Source organism: Andrena cerasifolii, chromosome 10 (genome assembly GCF_050908995.1).
Source record: "Andrena cerasifolii isolate SP2316 chromosome 10, iyAndCera1_principal, whole genome shotgun sequence".
NCBI classification, from domain to species: Eukaryota; Metazoa; Arthropoda; class Insecta; order Hymenoptera; family Andrenidae; genus Andrena; species Andrena cerasifolii.
In genome coordinates this window covers 444,307-463,050 of record NC_135127.1, presented here as the reverse complement: position 1 = coordinate 463,050, position 18,744 = coordinate 444,307, and the positions used below count along the sequence as shown (strand labels likewise).

Below are 18,744 nucleotides of genomic sequence, written 5' to 3'. Positions count from 1 at the left end.
AAAGACTTGAACCGGGCCTGCGTCAAGATTTTGCGAAGCGGTTTCGTGCCCACGATACGCGCTTGCGACCATCGCGCACGCCCGTCGCACACGCAAAGGACAGAGTGTCAGGCGTCCGAAAGACGGAGCGAGATAAAACATCAACGCGTCGTCGGTCTCGTACCGTCCTCGCTCGCTCTCGTTCCATCTCGCTCTAGCTTTCGCCGGGCAAGAGTGAGACAAAAGTGGTGGGGATAGCGAAGAGTCGGTATCGTGTACACAAAATCGAGTCGCTAACGAGACAATACTGTACATTCTCGTTGTACGATTGCCAGATTTTGTTCGTTGTATAATCTCTATCCCCACGAACTGGAGGGATCCCCCTCAGAACCAGTCAAGCGTGAAAGACGACATCAATCGCAAAAAGGCAACCATGAAATGCAACACGTACCGGCGCGACGCGCGTGCCGACAGCTTGTTTGTAAGAAGCCAACGGCTGGAATTTAAAGACCACAACCTTTTTGGTGTTACTTTTATGAAAATATTTTTAACATATTTAAGAGTTTTCTAATGAAAATAAGACCAAACTAAATGTGATTTGGATAATTTTCTTCTTCTTCGATTGCCAACTGTCGCTGTCGGCAAAACATAAAGGCGAGCCGACGGCTCGACAGCATCGCATAAATAAATATCAGCCCGAGCCGAAATGAGATGTCAATCGCTTGCCCTGTTCACGTTGTGAGTCTCTGCACAATCCTTAGTTGTTATCTTAAGGGGGAACTATACTTTAGGCAACGCTAAAACATTTTGGGGAATTTTTTATGGAAAAATTATGAAGCAAATCATTTTGAACTTTTTTATGGCTTTATATTTAACTTTTGAAGATATGAAAAAAAATATATTAAAAATATGCATTGTAGATGTCGCTGTCAACGCATCTTACTAAAGTGTCGTTGCCAATATTGCAAAATGATGGGGGTAATTTAGAGAAAACTATTCAACCAATCGACTTGCTCTTACACATACAACTAGATAATTTCAAACTATTGTCGATGGACCTCAAAAATAAAAAAAAAATCAAAAATTGACAAAATTGTATAGCTTAGGAAAAGAAGTGCGATGTTGCAGGATTCTTTTTGATGTGTTTATGCAACATTTTGTTGGTCAATAAGATTTAGGCCATCAAAGTTGACGCAATTTCGTGCTTCTTAAATGGCACGAAAATGATAGCATGTTTAATGCATCAGACAAAATTTATTTTTAAAAAATTCACATATAAAACATTTTACCATTAAGATACGTGTTATAAACATAAATTTTGCACATGAACAATGCAAAATATCTTTGAACCAACGCTTATACATCCCTTCTCAAGATGTCCTAAATCTTACTCATATTTTAGTGCAACGGAAGGAAAATAGTTATGTTAGTCGCTGATTGTCACGCAGTGACAAATTTCCTGACTCAAAGTTGACATGTGTCAAGTATGATATCCAATCGAAAAATCTTGCACAAATTTGCACTTTTTTAAGATATCCGCATTCAAAGTGCGTATTAGTATCGACCTACGCTCTCCGTGAACGAACCTTTTCAGGTTGACACTTTTTTGTTTGTGTGAATTTTTTTATAGTCAATTATTAATAATAGAAGCCTAATTAAGCTCTACGTTAAATTTTATGACTCTACATCATCAGGTTTAACCACAATAAATGTTGTATACATGTAACATCGGTCCTCAAATAGTACTCGCCTTTACGCACAGTGTAAGTGAAATATAAACAAGAATGTTATATCTTTGTCTTAAATATAAACAAATTTTCTATTTATTTTAGAAAATGCTGCTGACTCTTGACTTTTGACTCCCAACTCTTTATCTTCTTCGTGTAAACACTCTAAGACATCACGAAAATGAACTAACTAGGATATTTTCCAAAGATTATTGCTTCCCTCGGGCCTATATATCGTGCTTTCTGGAGCCATTCCGAAACCCACAACAACAAAAAATTCCTCTGAAGGTTCTCGAAATGATATTTCATAAGGAAAATATAAATGTAAGCTCAGAGAGCATAAGTGCCGTTTCTGATGAATCGGAATAAATGTACATATAGGCAATATTTATTATATCCATCAATTTTTTAACATGCACGACCGCCATATTGGATTCGCAATTTAGTTATGCATAAAAATGGTATTCTATTGTTCTTCGGGTCGCTGATTACGAATATCTTGTTTGAAATGCAAATTGTAATATCGAAGACCTAATACCACTGGTGTAAACGTTGTTTTTAAATTATTGTTAGCGGAAATTGTGATAATTTTCCGAGGTTCGCCTGAAATTATATAATCAAAATGTTGAATTTAGTATGGCCATCTTAATTTTAAAACATTTTTAAAATTAATTACTGTGAAAATTTTAGTTTTTCGTTTTTCATGAAAAATGCAGCATTCCTACGTTTTTTGAAGGTTACGTAGTTTAAATTGTTGTTGAAAATAATAATAAACGAATTCAGGATTATAAATGCTGTTTGAAATAAGAATATGCTATTTTATGCATATAATAAATATTACTGCCTATATGTACATTTATTCCGATTCATCAGAATCGGCACTTATGCTCTCTGAGCTTACATTTATATTTTCCTTATGAAATATCATTTCGAGAACCTTCAGAGGAATTTTTTGTTGTTGTGTGTTTCGGAATGGCACCAGAAAACACGATATATAGGCCCGAGTGAAGCAATAATCTTTGGAAAATATCCTAGTTAGTTCTTTTTCGTGATGTCTTAGACTGTTTACACGAAGAAGATAAAGAGTTGAGAGTCAAAAGTCAAGAGTCAGCAGCATTTTCTAAAATAAATAGAAAATTTGTTTATATTTAAGACAAAGATATAACATTCTTGTTTATATTTCACTTACACTGTGCGTAAAGGCGAGTACTATTTGAGGACCGATGTTGCATGTATACAACATTTATTGTGGTTAAACCTGATGATGTAGAGTCATAAAATTTAACATAGAGCTTGTTTAGGCTTCTATTATTAATAATTGACTATAAAAAAAATTCACACAAACAAAAAAGTGTCAACCTGAAAAGGTTCTATCACGGAGAGCGTAGGTCGATACTAATACGCACTTTAAATGCGGATATCTTAAAAAAGTGCAAATTTGTGCAAGATTTTTCGATTGGATATCATACTTGACACATGTCAACTTTGAGTCAGGAAATTTGTCACTGCGTGACAATCAGCGACTAACATAACTATTTTCCTTCCGTTGCACTAAAATATGAGTAAGATTTAGGACATCTTGAGAAGGGATGTATAAGCGTTGGTTCAAAGATATTTTACATTGTTCATGTGCAAAATTTATGTTTATAACACGTATCTTAATGGTAAAATGTTTTATATGTGAATTTTTTAAAAATAAATTTTGTCTGATGCATTAAACATGCTATCATTTTCGTGCCATTTAAGAAGCACGAAATTGCGTCAACTTTGATGGCCTAAATCTTATTAACCAACAAAATGTTGCATAAACAGATCAAAAAGAATCCTGCAACATCGCACTTCTTTTCCTAAGCTATACAATTTTGTCAATTTTTGAGTTTTTTTTTATTTTTGAGGTCCATCGACAATAGTTTGAAATTATCTAGTTGTATGTGTAAGAGCAAGTCGATTGGTTGAATAGTTTTCTCTAAATTACCCCCATCATTTTGCAATATTGGCGACGACACTTTAGTAAGATGCGTTGATAGCGACATCTACAATGCATATTTTTAATATATTTTTTTTCATATCTTCAAAAGTTAAATATAAAGCCATAATAAAGTTCAAAATGATTTGCTTCATAATTTTTCCATAAAAAATTCCTCAAAATGTTTTAGCGTTGCCTAAAGTATAGTTCCCCCTTAAGATAACAACTAAGGATTGTGCAGAGACTCACAACGTGAACAGGGCAAGCGATTGACATCTCATTTCGGCTCGGGCTGATATTTATTTATGCGATGCTGTCGAGCCGTCGGCTCGCCTTTATGTTTTGCCGACAGCGACAGTTGGCAATCGAAGAAGAAGAAAATTATCCAAATCACATTTAGTTTGATCTTATTTTCATTAGAAAACTCTTAAATATGTTAAAAATATTTTCGTTCGTTCGGTACACGTTGAAAGGCGTTCAAAACCATTCAATATCCGTTTGATACCCGTTCGATACCCGTTCAATACCCGTTCGATACCCGTTCAATACCCGTTCGATACCCGTTCGGTATACGTTGAAAGCCGTTCAAAACCCGTGTGTGCGTGCGTGCGTGCGTGCGTGCGTGCGTGCGAGAGGACGCTCAGTGAAGAAGAAAAAGAAGAAGATAAGTACATGGAGGAGGATGGTCAGCGAAAATGCAGGTGGCCTGTGATGAAGATGGTGAAGAACAAAGGCATCCTGCTTTGCAAAGCCTCGCATTTTTCGATTTCATCATTGGAGGGGGTTTTGACATGCAAGAGCCAGGAGATGCAGCGAGACCAGTTGCTCATCAAACGTTGAAAGACGTGAAATAAGACGTGAAATAAGATTTTTTTTGTGCAATAATTTTTTCTAAAAAAAAATGGGAATAACGAGGATAGCCCCCGAGTGCGATCCCGCGCAGAGCCGAGAGAATCCAGAGGTATGTACTTCGCAATATTTTTGACATTTATTACATTTAACCTTTGAAATCGTGTGAGATTAAAATCAGACGTTTGTATAAATATTATATCGCGGGTTTCTATGTTCCAGAACTCGCCACCACCGTCACCCCCGTCGCCACTCGTGTGGTCGCCAGATTTGGGCTCACCGCAGCCATCGCCGTCGCCGCCTTCGCCGCCTTCACCGCCGCTGCAAGCATGTAATACTTTGCATTGTTTTTATGCGTTTGATATTTAATATGTTTAATGTATCAATATTATATCGACGTTTTGTGTGTTCTAGAGCATATATTTCATGATGCATGCGTGGCTGATGGAGGAGGAGGGTACCACCCTCTGCGATGGAGATTACGGTCGGCCCCGTGACGGCGGCTCGGCTGCGGCAGCCTTGGCTGCCGTATCCGCGAGTGGGGCCCCTGCGGCTAAGACGACCGTGGTCCCCATCGCCACCGTCGCCACCATGGATTGACGTGCGACGGTTACGGCAACCGCTGCCGTAGCCGCGGTCCTCGACGCCCTCACCACCACCGCTATAATTTTATTTTTTATTTTTTTTATTTATATTCCATTTTTTAATTATATTCTATTTTTATTTATATTCTATTTTTATATTTTTCTTTTTATATTATATTTTTATTTATGTTATATTTATTATTATTTAATTGTATTTATATTCTATAATGCATGCCCCGGATTGTCCCTCAATTCAGGGACAATACGCGTTGACGTATTCCATACGAGAAAAGGTGGGCTTGTGGAGGCGATATTGCAGTGAAGAGGGCCTTTTCAGGACAGTGGCCATTTGGGAGGGATGCAAGGCAGATTGGTTAGATTAGGGCCAATCGGACTTCAAGCCCACCGTTTCTCGCACGGAATACGTCGACGCGTGCTTTTGTTTTGAAATTCGAGGGCATGTTTATACTCGAGAGCTAAGGGATCTGTTTCGAATTTGTAAGGAGGACGACGCAGGCGGGACCACGCGCAGGCAGCGGACTACCGCTTTTCTTCCTGTGTCTCTCTGCGAGGCGTATTGATTTTGGATAATACTTTTTAAATTCTAGTTCTCCAAAATTAATCAGTCTGATCGGCCAGAGCATTTTGCCAGGGTCGCGGTTTATGACCGTATTGTCCCGCTAGTCGGCGGTAGAGAACGGTTTCCTACAGTTTTGGATAATTTATGACTTAATTGGTTCCGTCTCGTAGCAGAGGTGAACTCAGGGTATCGGTAAGGGGAAAGAGAAATGCTATGCATTTTCTTCTTTATACCAACTCGAAGAGTTTCTGTTTCTTTTCCATTCGGACCTTTTCGAACCGATACACGTGGTGTCTGCTTTCTATCTCGAAGCAATGGGTACAGTGGCAGTAAAAGGACGGAGCGCGGACTTATGTGAAAGTGTAGGATGAGTCGTTCGTTGCACTTCTGCAAAGCACGTGTGTTTCGAAAATGTGATGGCTCCTTTTTACCTAAAACCTCTTGTCCTGGTGGGGGTTAACTCATAATGGAACTAGAGAAGCTACTTGGGGGTAGAGGTAGTTACTTGGAAAAAATCTTGTCAGTCAGCTAGCAATTACGTCCCAGAAATGTTCACGGACCAAGAATATTACAGGATGTTCTGGGTGTACGCCCGGAACAACGGGGACGCACGTGCTGCTGCGCGAGCATTTGCGCTAGAATATCCTGGTATCCAAACGCCAAGCGAGGATACGTTTCGCCGTTTAGCGTCGAGGCTTTTCTCGACGGGGTCCATGATGCCGCGAGGCAGCGAGATGGGCAGACTCGCAGCAGCGCGAAATCTAGGCACCGTCGAGAGAATCATCGACGTCGTTGAAGCAGATTCAACGATCAGTGTCCGCATCTTGAGCCGCCGCCTAAAGTAAGTCACAGTTCAAGATAACTGCAGCAATTATTAATTAAGAAAAAAAAAATGTTATCGAATAGTGGATGTTTTTGCATTTTGTTCTAGTGTCAGCCGTATGACGGTGCACCGAATTCTCAGGGATCGCCTGTTGCATCCGTACAAATATGTACGGGTGCAACATTTGCACCCCGGGGATTACATCCAGCGGATTCAGTATTCCACGTGGCTGTTGGGAGAAGTGCAAAGGAATCCGTCGTTCACCAAATACATATTGTGGACGAATGAAGCACTCTTCGACAGGGAAGGATGCTACAATTCCCACAATATGCATGTGTGGAGCGACGAAAATTCCCTAGCACTTCGTCCACGTGCAGCACAAATCCGTTGGTCGATCAACCTATGGGTCGGCATTTGTGGCGAATTTATCGTTGGGCCGTACATTATGCCAGACAGGCTGGACGGCCCAAAGTATAAAGATTTTCTGGAACATGTTCTGCCGGATCTTATGGACGATATTCCATATGAGATCCGACAGAACATGTACTACCAGCATGATGATGCTGGGCCACACTACGCCGCGAATGTCCGCGCTTATTTAGGTGAAACCTTTCAGGACAGGTGGATCGGCCGCGGCGGGCGGGAGGCCCACGTTGCATGGCCCCCACGGTCACCGAATATGAATCCGCTGGATTTTTTCTTCTAGGGCTACCTGAAGGTAATTTGATTATTGCTGTTACTCTTTACTTATTCCTGTTGTAGATATTCTTTTTTTTTACTTACGTTTTGTATTTGTTGAACAACAATCATTTCAGACTGAGGTGTATCGTCAACCGGTGGACACACCCGAAGAAGCCATTGCGCTTATTCACGCAGCAGTGGCAAACATTACGCCGCTAACATTGCAGGGCGTACAAAGGCAATTAATTCTCCGGGCTGAACAATGCAACATCAATGGCGGTGGACACGTGGAGCCATTCTTACATTAACAACAATCGGCCCCTTTCGGGGCCACCAATTTTTAAAACGTAGGAACAACACGTTCCATGATAAGTAAATTAAGTGATCAGTGTTAGTAACCGTGCAGTGAAGTGAATATTCGGTACATTAACTTGGACGCACCTGACATTGCGACCCTTAACTTTGGGTAGTGTCGTATACCTGTGACTAGCTGTGCACCGAGCTCGTCCATCGATGACCAGGATTGGTTCAGTGACCCAGTGACACAGGTTTTCAAGCTGCAGGCGAATTTCCAACAAGGGTGAGTTTTAGTTACTTTATTGGTGATCATTCATTTTTAAATTTAACGCAAGCGATGGCTAATTTCCGGCGATAATTCTCCACATTTCCGTACGTAAATTTTTCTTCTGAGTTTTTAAACGGACTTTTATTCATTATCAGCAACAGTGTTGGCCGTTATTGAACTACGGATTTTTATCACAATAACGAACTACGATCACTTTTCGTTCGTTCTTTGTTGCATTACCTTTTCGTTTGTACGTTATTAAAAAAAAAAAGAAATTTACCCGTTCCTTATCCTCTCACTACAAATAATTATTATTCTCGATTCTTCTAAAAGAAAAACAACTATGTATTCGTCTTTTTACGTTACACATGATTTTCATCCATTTATCCTTTATTCGTTATTCACTTTAAATGGTAAACAAACTATGGTAAAAGGTTCGATTTTTTTATTACGTCTTTTTCATTTGCCATTCTACGCAATTTCCTTCGATGCATGAGGCCTTGCTTGTTCATACTCGCAGCGCGGCCCGGCACGCGGCCACGCTAGCGCGAGAGCTCCAGCGGAAGGCTCGCGCTCTGATTGGTCGGTGCTTTTTGTTAATATCTCGTTAACGAAAACTCGGAGAACATTTTCGCAAAGGGAAAAGTTGTTTGCAATAACCCTCTGAGTCACCCCCTTCAAGGAACCGCAGCATTTTTGGGACACCCTGTATAGAGGAAATACTGTATTGCGTTGTCTCAAGCGCAAATGTTGTAAAACGTTTATAAGACCGACTCGAAAAATCCGATGTTACCATGTTTTATGAAAGGAAGAAAGTCAGAAAAGCATGTATTTAGCCGCGTAATATAACATTTTTAATAGTTTTCTTAGCAAGTTAGTCAATTGAATGTCAGGGGGCTTAAAATAATTATGGAAACATTTAAAGACAGTTCTTCGAAATATAAAAGAATTAATTATGGCCACAGTCCCTAGTAAATATATCCCACTAAATATAAAGTATTTAATGAAATAACTTTTCTCCCGCTTGGGACCACAAGTCAATTTTCCGCGTACCCAGGCTCAAAAATATCGTTCCAACTACCACTAACGTAGGGTGGGGAAAGTACCCCTTTCATACGGCCGCCCAGGCTAGGGAAACTGTCCCCTCCTCGAAGTGACAGAAAATATAACCTATATGTTACATGACAATAAATGTTTATTGGCTATTTCGTTCTTTTACGCTACATTTGTGAACCTTTTATCATCCTTCCAAAGCATTATTATTACGCCGCAACAATATCTTTAGGAAATCGAGTATAGTATATAGGTTATATTTTCTGTCACTTCGAGGAGCAGATTTTCTGTTCTCGGTGACAGCAAATAAAACCTAACTAAGAGACTGTACAAATTTATATAACATTTCTCATCGAAATTTATGAAAATACGTCCAAATTATGCTTTTATCAAAATGTATTAGTAAACGGGATTATACAACATGTTTCTTGAAATTAGTCGTAACATTCAGGCCGTTTTATATTTTAAATGTTTCCGATAAGATTTGATTTTAATTCCTATCACTCGTAGCATTGTAATCTTATTTTAGACTGAATCAATAACGTTGGGTGTGACACGAAAATGATAAGGGGGCTCGCGAGCCCCCCGGCATGTGACACAAATTTATATTGCGTGATAGGTCTATCTTATACCTGGTGTGTGGTTATATCATAGCAACCGGAAGCGATATAATTCTAACGCGATCTTTTCGTTCTATTATACCGACCGAAGCGTCGTTGTCTATTCTTTTAACATAACGTCGTAACTTCATGTTGATTATGTTACGAGCCGGGGCTGCGGCAACGCGAGAGGCCGGCGAGAAGAATATTTCCCAAGGAATACAGTTTATGAGTTTGTTAGTTAGAGTGCGGACGAACTTGATGCGAAATCAGGGAGCCGCTAGGATTATCGGAAGCGAGGACGAACCTGATGCGAAATCAGGGAGCCTCTAGGGATGGAGTCACACGCGGACGAACCTGATACGAAATCAGGGAGCCGCTGGAGGGTGATTCGTCGTGAACGAACCCGATGCGAAATCGGGGTGTCACTAGGATGATGTTCACAGACGAACTCGACGCGAAGTCGAGGAGCTGTTAGGAGGTTGGATTATTCACAGACGAACCTGGTGCGAAACCAGGGAGCTGTTCGGAGTTTGGTAAAGATTCCTTGTTTTGGATGAAAGGTTGCGAACGAACCTGATGCTAGATCAGGGAGTCGCGGGAAATGTTAGTAATGCCTCGTAGCTCTTAATTTATGTTTGATACAACTCGAGCGGTAAAATTGTATCAGTGGGTGAGAGCTACTAATATTATAAGGATCGCTGGGTAAAAGATGGGTTTTAACGAATCTACTCGATTTAGACGTGAACACCATTCGTGTATTCAATAACTAATTATTGTACAAATGTAAGTGTCGCGATTAAATAGTATAGTAAAAGTGTACAAATGACCACTAATTTGCACGGTGTTGACGCACTGGCGATGCGGGGCGTACGAGTGGCTATTTGAAAGTGCCAAATAGAATATAAACCGAACTCGCGGATTCTATGAGGTCAACTATGATTCTGATGGAGACTATAGCTCGATCTTACTGAATTTAACCGACTCGGTACGAGCGTGACACGACGTTACTCTACGCGTGACTGTACTGCTTTTAACCGCAGAGGGTAGAAACCAAAGGGTTTATATAGTTCCAAAAATGAGTGGGGATGCGTTAGAAATTTCCATATAAGGAAATTCTTCGGGGTCGTCGCCGTGTCACTCCCGTTCCCATGGTCGTGATCCAGATGGTCGAGATCATGACCCCCCTTAGTGGTATGTGATAAGCAAAAGGATTTTAGGGCGTTTTCCCTTCGCAAACGCGAGCTCGAAAAGTGGTTGAGAGCGGCGTATGGGAAAATTCCACATACGTAACAATTATATCGATTCGGCGTCGTATCGAAATTCCTATCGACTAAAGCGTCGTTTCCGTTAATTAACTTTACGTTTCATTATACTGACTTACAATTATCGTCGTAACCGAAATCAAGCAATATTCTGTTATATCGATCAATGCGTCGCTACATAATTATTTTATGTTCTATCATACTGATTTAGTGTCATAATTCTCACGACTCCTCGTCGTATCCTATGTTCTATTTCGACCTAGCGTCATGTCTTTTTTTGAATAAACTATTTTTCTTATTTATTGTTAAAAGAAGGACTCTCGATCTTGAAATTCATTTCTTAATCGCACGCCAGCCGAACCAATCCCACAATTCCATGAGTAAACCGCTCTACTTGTGGAATCTCCTGTAACTTGCGGCAACGCTTCGCTCGAGAACGTTACGTCAATCACAACAGATCGGACGAAAAATCAAACTGATTTGAACAACCAACGTGTACAAACGAACTCGTACGACATTGAACAATCGATACGCATGCAGTATAGTCGCTTGCACTGTCTTTAGTGGCGTTGATTTTTTTGTCCGAACACGCCCGTATGACTACGCATCCAGTATAACCGCAATCTAACCGGGGTAAGATTATCAACTTAACCGGGCATAACTGTATAACCAGATTCTGAATCCAGGTTCTCCCTCCTGCAGAACACCCGGGTCTTATTCGTAAGACGCAATGTCTAATTTCACAATACAAGCATTCGAAGGATAATGTGTCCAAAAAAATGATGTACAACACGATAAGTTAACTGTAATTATATTTATTTTTAGTTATAGTTTTTTTTTTATATTTTCAATTTGGCTCTTGGTAGCTATAATTCTTATAAGGCAAACATATAAGCGTATATAGATATATATTGTGGCAGAGTCAGAATAAATGGTTATGATTATACAGCCTATTTAAAAATAACATAAATCTGCTATAAATAATTATGTACGAGCTTCGGCAACAGTTAGTAGAAAATGAAATGGGTGATTATACATAAAAAAAAAATAAGACGAAAATAAAGACTAACGAAATTGCGATGGAGGCTTCATTTTTTAGTTATTAATGAATGATAACTTCGTGTCAGAAACGCCTGAAGAACAGTAAAGTTCTAGGCGCACATTTCTGTTCCGTGTCAGTTTCGTGCCGTCAGTGTCAATGGTAAAAGATATGTTTTGCCTATTTTGAAATGGAGCAGTTGTCAGTTCCGTATCCCTACAGTGAAATTGTGGATGACTTTACATACATATCAGTTCCGTGTCAGTTCTGTGCAGTCAGTGTTAGTGGTCAAAAATATCATTCGCTTGCTTTAAAATTGAGCAGTTCACACATGTCCATATCAGTGACGTCTGTGTACTTCAGCGTCGAATCCGTATCTGTACCCTGAAGTTAAAATTCGTTGGACACGATATTCTGACTTTTTCACTGACGCTGTCTTGAAATCGTATGAATGGAACTCTGTTTATGATCGTGTAGGATTCTCGGGTCGAAGATTTCGAACGACGCTCTTAATCAGGGGTCTTAATCTCTGGAGTTATAAACACAAAACAGCAATAGGCATTCAGTAATGAAAATGATAATTTCTATATTTCGTACTAGATCTTCATAGAACTATCACCAATGGAGTGCTAGTGTTTTGCTGATGAAAATGACACCAAACATGATATAATTCTTAATACTTGTAATGATTGTAATGGACCAGGGCAGACCTGCTGTAGAGTGGGGATACCTCTGAATAGTCGTCAGTGAAATCAGTAACAGGGAACGGAGACAGATTTGACACGGACTTGACAAGGAATTGATATTGTGCGTTCAGACCTGAAAGGTCTTAGTTCCAGTAGAAATTACGATCAGAGATCTTAATTCGGCGATCAGCAAGTCGCGTTGCGTAGGTCAGGCCGCATACACAGTCGCTGTCAGAAAATATATATACTCATATATCCTTGTTTTCTGACGCGCCGCTGATTGCCGAATTGCCACTCTTCAGGCGTTCCTAATCCGCATTTTCGTCTTATTTTATCGCGTCGAATGTTTCCATTTCATTTTCTACTATGTGTTCCCGAACACCTTGTACAATAGAAATGACATGCAAAAGAATTTAAAACTCAAAAATCATATCGAAATTTAGTAACAATGTTTCAATTCGAATAAAATATTATTATAGTTTCCATAGCATAACAAAATAAATTATTGGTATACAAAATCGTCATACAAAATTATTTCCAAAGGTACAGCAATTATAAAAGAATTTGATGAGCAAAAATTACATCATGCAAAAGGGCCGTTGTTTACCTCATGAATGATAATAATATATTCTCCTTGAGGGTGTAAGCGCATAAAAGATATGAATTAATAAAATTATTTTCGGCTTTATTGGATAATAGATATTACTACAAACAAAAAAGTTCAGGCAACGGGAAATCAATATTTTTTATAGCAAATAAACAAATTTAAAATTTACTCCCAAATCACTTTTTTATGTTATTATGTATCACAAATAATAAAAAAGTTAATAAGAAATGTATTTCTCATTTTTCTGTGTTGTTTATGCCTTCTACTGTTTGCTTTGTATTTTTTATCATTAATTATTTCACTCTGTATCTTTATCGGTCGAAGTTATGAAACGGATTTAAATTGTATTCTGATTCACAAAATCACCAGCAAAACTTTGAAAGCAATGGTAATTATGGGCAGTTTTCTTCATAATCAATGGGGGAATGCGAACCGTATATAAAGTCCACATATCTACATTATTAGACGAAAGTCAATGTATTTCCCATACTTCCGGATCTCGATTTGGATACCACGTTATCCGTAAACCTAACAATTATGTCGGTGACCGCCATGTTTTCGGTGAGGAATTGAGCCAAAGTTTCAACGCCTGAACGAGGCAGACGATCGAACGGGTATCCCATAGGACGTGCGTCGGGGTATTTTCTATCTCGCAATCCACAGTAACTTGATGCATCTTTACAAGTAGATGGCTCATCTTGTTGAACCTAAGCATAGACATTACAAAACAGATTTTAATGACAGAGATACTTATAATTGTGTATGTTTATAAGTTTTATCCGTGTTTATATGAAATAATACATAATAGAAATGCAAAAAAAATATGAATCAGTAGAAGAAGGGAGAGAAGCAGAGAGGATCGATTAAACAGACGCACGAATGGAGGAAGGCAAGGTGGAAAGAGAAGAGAAAGAAAGAATTCTCTTCAATTCGGGAAAGAGAGTATCAAAAATCGCTTTAAATACAGAATTTATAATTTGTTTACCTTATACATACATATATCAGAATTAATTAGTACAAATCTTATTTACGTGATTAAAAGCTCGAGTTTAATAGCATAAGATATATGTACCAGTATAACGTGCCACAGCTAGGCACAGGGCTACAGCAAAAAAATGGCTCCGTGTAACTTGGCCATAATGCATTCTAATCCTGAATCAACTCATCAACGTTATTCGCGTTAAAACATGCAAGTGTGAAGTGCAAATATTCATATTTATGTACGAATATTTGGCATTTGCACATATTGGCGAATATTCTCCCAACTCAAGTCGGTAGGGGCATTATAGCCAAGTCACACGGAGCCGTTTTCTGTGCTGTAGCCCTATGCCTCGCTGTGGCACGTTAGTGGGATGTTGAACTTGGCCGCATATTAAATCTCATGCCACTGCTTTTTACGGCCAAACAGTCACTCGAACTTGGCCTTTTTTACAGGCATGTTTTTGTTAGGATTTCACAAAAACCTCATATTGATAACAATGCGTTTTTTACTATATGAAGGATTTGGGGCTACTTCTAGATGGCTGTCTGCCATGATAAATAGCCAAAGAGTTTAAATTCGACTCTTTTCCTAATAGGAATATAGATTGTGCATATGAAAGTAGAAAGACATTATATATTGTGATCATGTTATGCTTATTATGATGCGTTAGGTTATTATATTGTTATTAATAATACTTGTACGCGACGCATGTTTAATCATAGCTAAGGCGTTAACAACTCGTTCAGCAACAGCTAAAGCAACAACGTGGTTTGACCTTCGATTTTTTGCCCTGCATGTATGTAATTAACCCGATGTACAAACTTTTGTTTATATTGCCGTAGGAACGCGAAATAACGACGCCCGAGACCGGCATTCTGTTCTGGATCGTAGTAGACACTACACGTTCATTTTGAGCTCCGTTACATTTCGTTCTATCATCTATAAGTTGTTACAAATAAATAGATAAACAGTTAAACTACAAAGAAAACACTCTGTTTCTTTACAATTGAACCGAAATTCTACTAATCCGAAGGTGTAAGTCTGAGCAGAGCGGTTCTGCGCTTCACGGGCACCAACCCAGCCCCTAGGACCATCGACGGACTACGCAACAAGAGTATGATATCGAATGGAACAGATATGAACAGTCGACAGTCAACATCACTTAAGTGTAAAGACGGTTTGAGAATCGTCAATAATTAAATTAGCCATTATCAAATAGCTATGTTATATAGCTCGACCGGCAGTTTTTTTGTAACGCAACGATGCCACGAAAGCATGCAACGCGTATCAGTTCAAACCATACCGCTTCTAGTAAACCTCACGCTCATCAAAATCGCTTTCGGGTCTTGAGTTTGCGTGTCAAAAACATTTTCATGCAGGTGTTGAAAAAAATATTGTGCGTGACAAAGGAAAGAAGAAAGCGATTTTGATGAGCGTGAAATTTTGCCGAGCGTAGCGAGGGCATCATTTCACGCGAGAAGACTGTCAATACAGGTTAGAAAATCATTCCCCCAACTTTTGGGGTTGAAAGATGAAATATGTTAGTTTTCAGATTTTTCCTTTGTTTGTGCCTCAAACCCTACCACTGTGCCAAATTTCATCATTCTAGGGCACCCAGAAGTACCTTAAAATTTTTATGATCAGTGAGGGAGTGTGTCAGTCAGTGACAAAATCAGCGATTTTTGAAATCGTACAAATTAAAAAGTTCAGGAGATAGAAGCGTGTAATTGTGAGGTCAGTTTTAGCTTGTAAACTTTTAACGCAGAAAATAAATTCAGCCATTTAACTTTTTTCAGTGCCAAGTTATGAGGAGATCAAAAGTACGCTGAGTTATTTCCAGTAAAGGGTGCTACGGTAGTACGCTGAGTTATTTCCAGTAAAGGGTGCTACGGCAGTTGGCTTGGCCCGGACTTGGCAGGGCCACTGCCGTGGCCCCTGATACAGGATGTACAAATAGATATGCCTATCTTTAGGGACATATAATATTCATTAAATAAACAGAAAATGTTTTATAAACCTGGATCCAAAACTCAGTTATTTTCTAGTCATAACATTCTTAACCTTTTGGTACTCGCGCCTAAAAGTTTTACACGAGCACTCGCATCGTGCACTCCGTGCACGGGGGTCTGTTTTTGGTTGAACAACCGTTTTACCTTGATGTATTGTACCGAGCACCCCTATGTATTCTTCCAGCGGACATTTTTTGCAACATGCTACGCACTTGTCACGTTCAAATTCAGTTTGGAAGTGTCTCTGTTTGAATGAAAACGAAAGTATGCCGCGTATCCTGCCAGCGAGCGCGCCTGTGTACTCACAAGTTTCCCAGGTGTCGGTCTCCAATTGCTTTGGTTTTTGGATATGCTTTAGAGGACCGAAAAATAAGATATACGTGTTTTTTTATTTTGGCTTGTTTGCATGTTTAGGGGGTGAAACCACCCTTTAAATTTATTGATTTTCAGGTGTTCGTCTACAACTGCTTTGAATTTGGATAATTATAATACGTGTATTTTTATTTTGGCCTGTTTGCATGTTTAGAGGGTGAAACCACCCCTCAAAGTTATTGATTTTTAGGTGTTCAACACCTGCTTCTTACTTTTCTGTCCTCTAAAACATATCCAAAAACCAAAGCAATTGGAGGCCGACACCTGGGAAACTTGTGAGTACATGTGCGAGTTCGCCGGCAAGATACACAGCATACCTTCGTTTTCATTCAATCAGAAACACTACCAAACTGAATTTGAAGCTGACAAGTACGTAGCATAATGCAAAAGTGTCCGCTGGAAGAATACATAGGGGTGCTGGGTACAATATATCACGGTAAAACGTTTTTTTTTCAACCAAAAATAGACCTCCGTGCACTCCGTGCACACGCGCGAGTAGCGGAGGGTTAACTATACGTCAGTAACCGATTCATCGCATATCTATTTGGACACTGTTAAGGAATGGTCTATCAGTTTTTCTAAAGTACAATAATAAATATGCGTCATTCGTACGCTTAAACATGACCACTATCAACGATTTCTAAATTATAATGTATGCGGGTTATTCCACGCCAACTCAATGCCTTCTTCGTATTCGATGTTAGGGATTTTGTTCAAACTGAAATATGACGTAGTCCACATGAAATTAGAGGGTTTAAGTCATCATTTTGTTGGTTCGAATTTGTTTAAAAAATAAGGGCTATTGATTGAATTTCGCCCATGGATTTCAGATTACTAACAACTTTGTTAGAGATCAGATGCGATAAGTTTCGATACAGAGTACTGACTTCCCATCGTGATATTAAAAAAACTAGTGGGACGAAATAGTCGGCTTCTTTGGGGTTGAAAGACATCCGGAAATTCCTTTCTTATGGAGTTCTTGCAATAAAGTATGCACCTAATATTTATTTTTCCCCTTTCTATTTTTTTACGGCACTGAATAATTATGGCGTTTTCCTCAACACTCATTCTGCGGGACGGTCCCAGCGATACTGATAACTTTCGAATTGCTGATAATGTAAGCAATTACATTGTATGTAGCGGAAGGCAGACTTTTATGATACGCCAGGAAATACGTTCGCGTTGACTATTCGTAGTGAAGGGGAAACACGCCATGCATACGTGTGATGACGCCTGACATCAAACCAATTAACGCCAAGATAGGTGTTGGCTCCAAACCAATCGACATCAAGGTTGGTTCGCCCTCCACCCGGAGACTCTTCGACAACCTATGTCCTAGCAACCCTGCTTGTATCGACCTCCGACTCTCTGGTCGAATCGAATCTCCAGAAGTAAAGATTAACCACCCTCGTGTTCTTTTAATCTCGACGTTGTCTACAGTAATTATCTAGAATAGGGGACTCCTCGCAGATTTCAATGACCTTAAAATGTGTTGTTAGAGTCATTATTCTGAGTAATTTTTTCTTATTACATATAACCGCCGCTCAGTCTTAGTTTCCGAGATACTTTAGTTAACCTTTAGAGATCTGGGCTGGCCACTGTAGTGGCCACCTAAGAATTTGGATACTTTTCCGGCCATTTTGGTGGTATATATGCATAAATTTTAAGTAAATAAAATTTACAATTTTAATGAAAAAATCCCGGCCCTCTAAAGGTTAAGAAAGGAAGAAAACAAAAATTCAGTGATGAAAGCTTATCCTTTATGATTAAAGCAAATGACAAAACGAAATACGTACGTTTAACTGTTTCAGAGATAAAAAATCATTTGTGAAAGCAGTTGCCGTCGAAATCGGCAAAAACTGTAAACTTTGAGGGCTTGTATTTTTTTTTAACAATTTTGAAACTAGAAAAATGATGACTTAACCACCCCCCCCCCCCCCCCCCACCCCTAATTTCATATGGACTATAATATATTTCAATATCATTCAAATTCTTGACATCGAGGTAAGTACATGCAAAAGTGACCAAGTTGGCATGGAATAGCACGTACACAGTATAGTGGTGCCTGGTTGAAGAAAAAATCCGGTCCGTGCTTTCAAATTCTCGCGGGCAAATACAGCGAGAGTATGCAAAATACAAGCAGAATTCGTCAAAGGCAATGCCGCTGACAATCCTGCGCCTTGCTGAGTTTCGTGGTCTTTGGCTCTCGAAATCACGAGTTTAATAATAAACAGTGCTGAATTTTGAGTTCTGCATTTCTCATCAGATCATTGCAGAAGTGACGTTAATCGATTCCTTATGCTTTCCCAATGAAAATGGTCTTAAAAACGATGTATTTTGAGGCATATTTAAGGAAATTACACGAAAAATATATAAGA

General features: G+C 39.3%; 2 protein-coding genes across 2 annotated transcripts in view; both read right to left on the bottom strand.

The window, feature by feature from the left end:
* LOC143374151 (uncharacterized) overlaps positions 1–18,744 on the bottom strand; it is a 232,093-nt gene that overhangs the window by 206,935 nt on the left and 6,414 nt on the right. The window lies entirely within an intron of this gene.
* LOC143373927 (phenoloxidase 1-like) overlaps positions 9,158–18,744 on the bottom strand; it is a 54,403-nt gene continuing 44,816 nt past the window's right edge. The window contains exon 9 of the mRNA XM_076821649.1: positions 9,158–13,710. Coding sequence (XP_076677764.1) covers positions 13,465–13,710 — 246 coding nt within the window. The 3' untranslated portion in view covers positions 9,158–13,464. The remainder of the gene's footprint in view (positions 13,711–18,744) is intronic.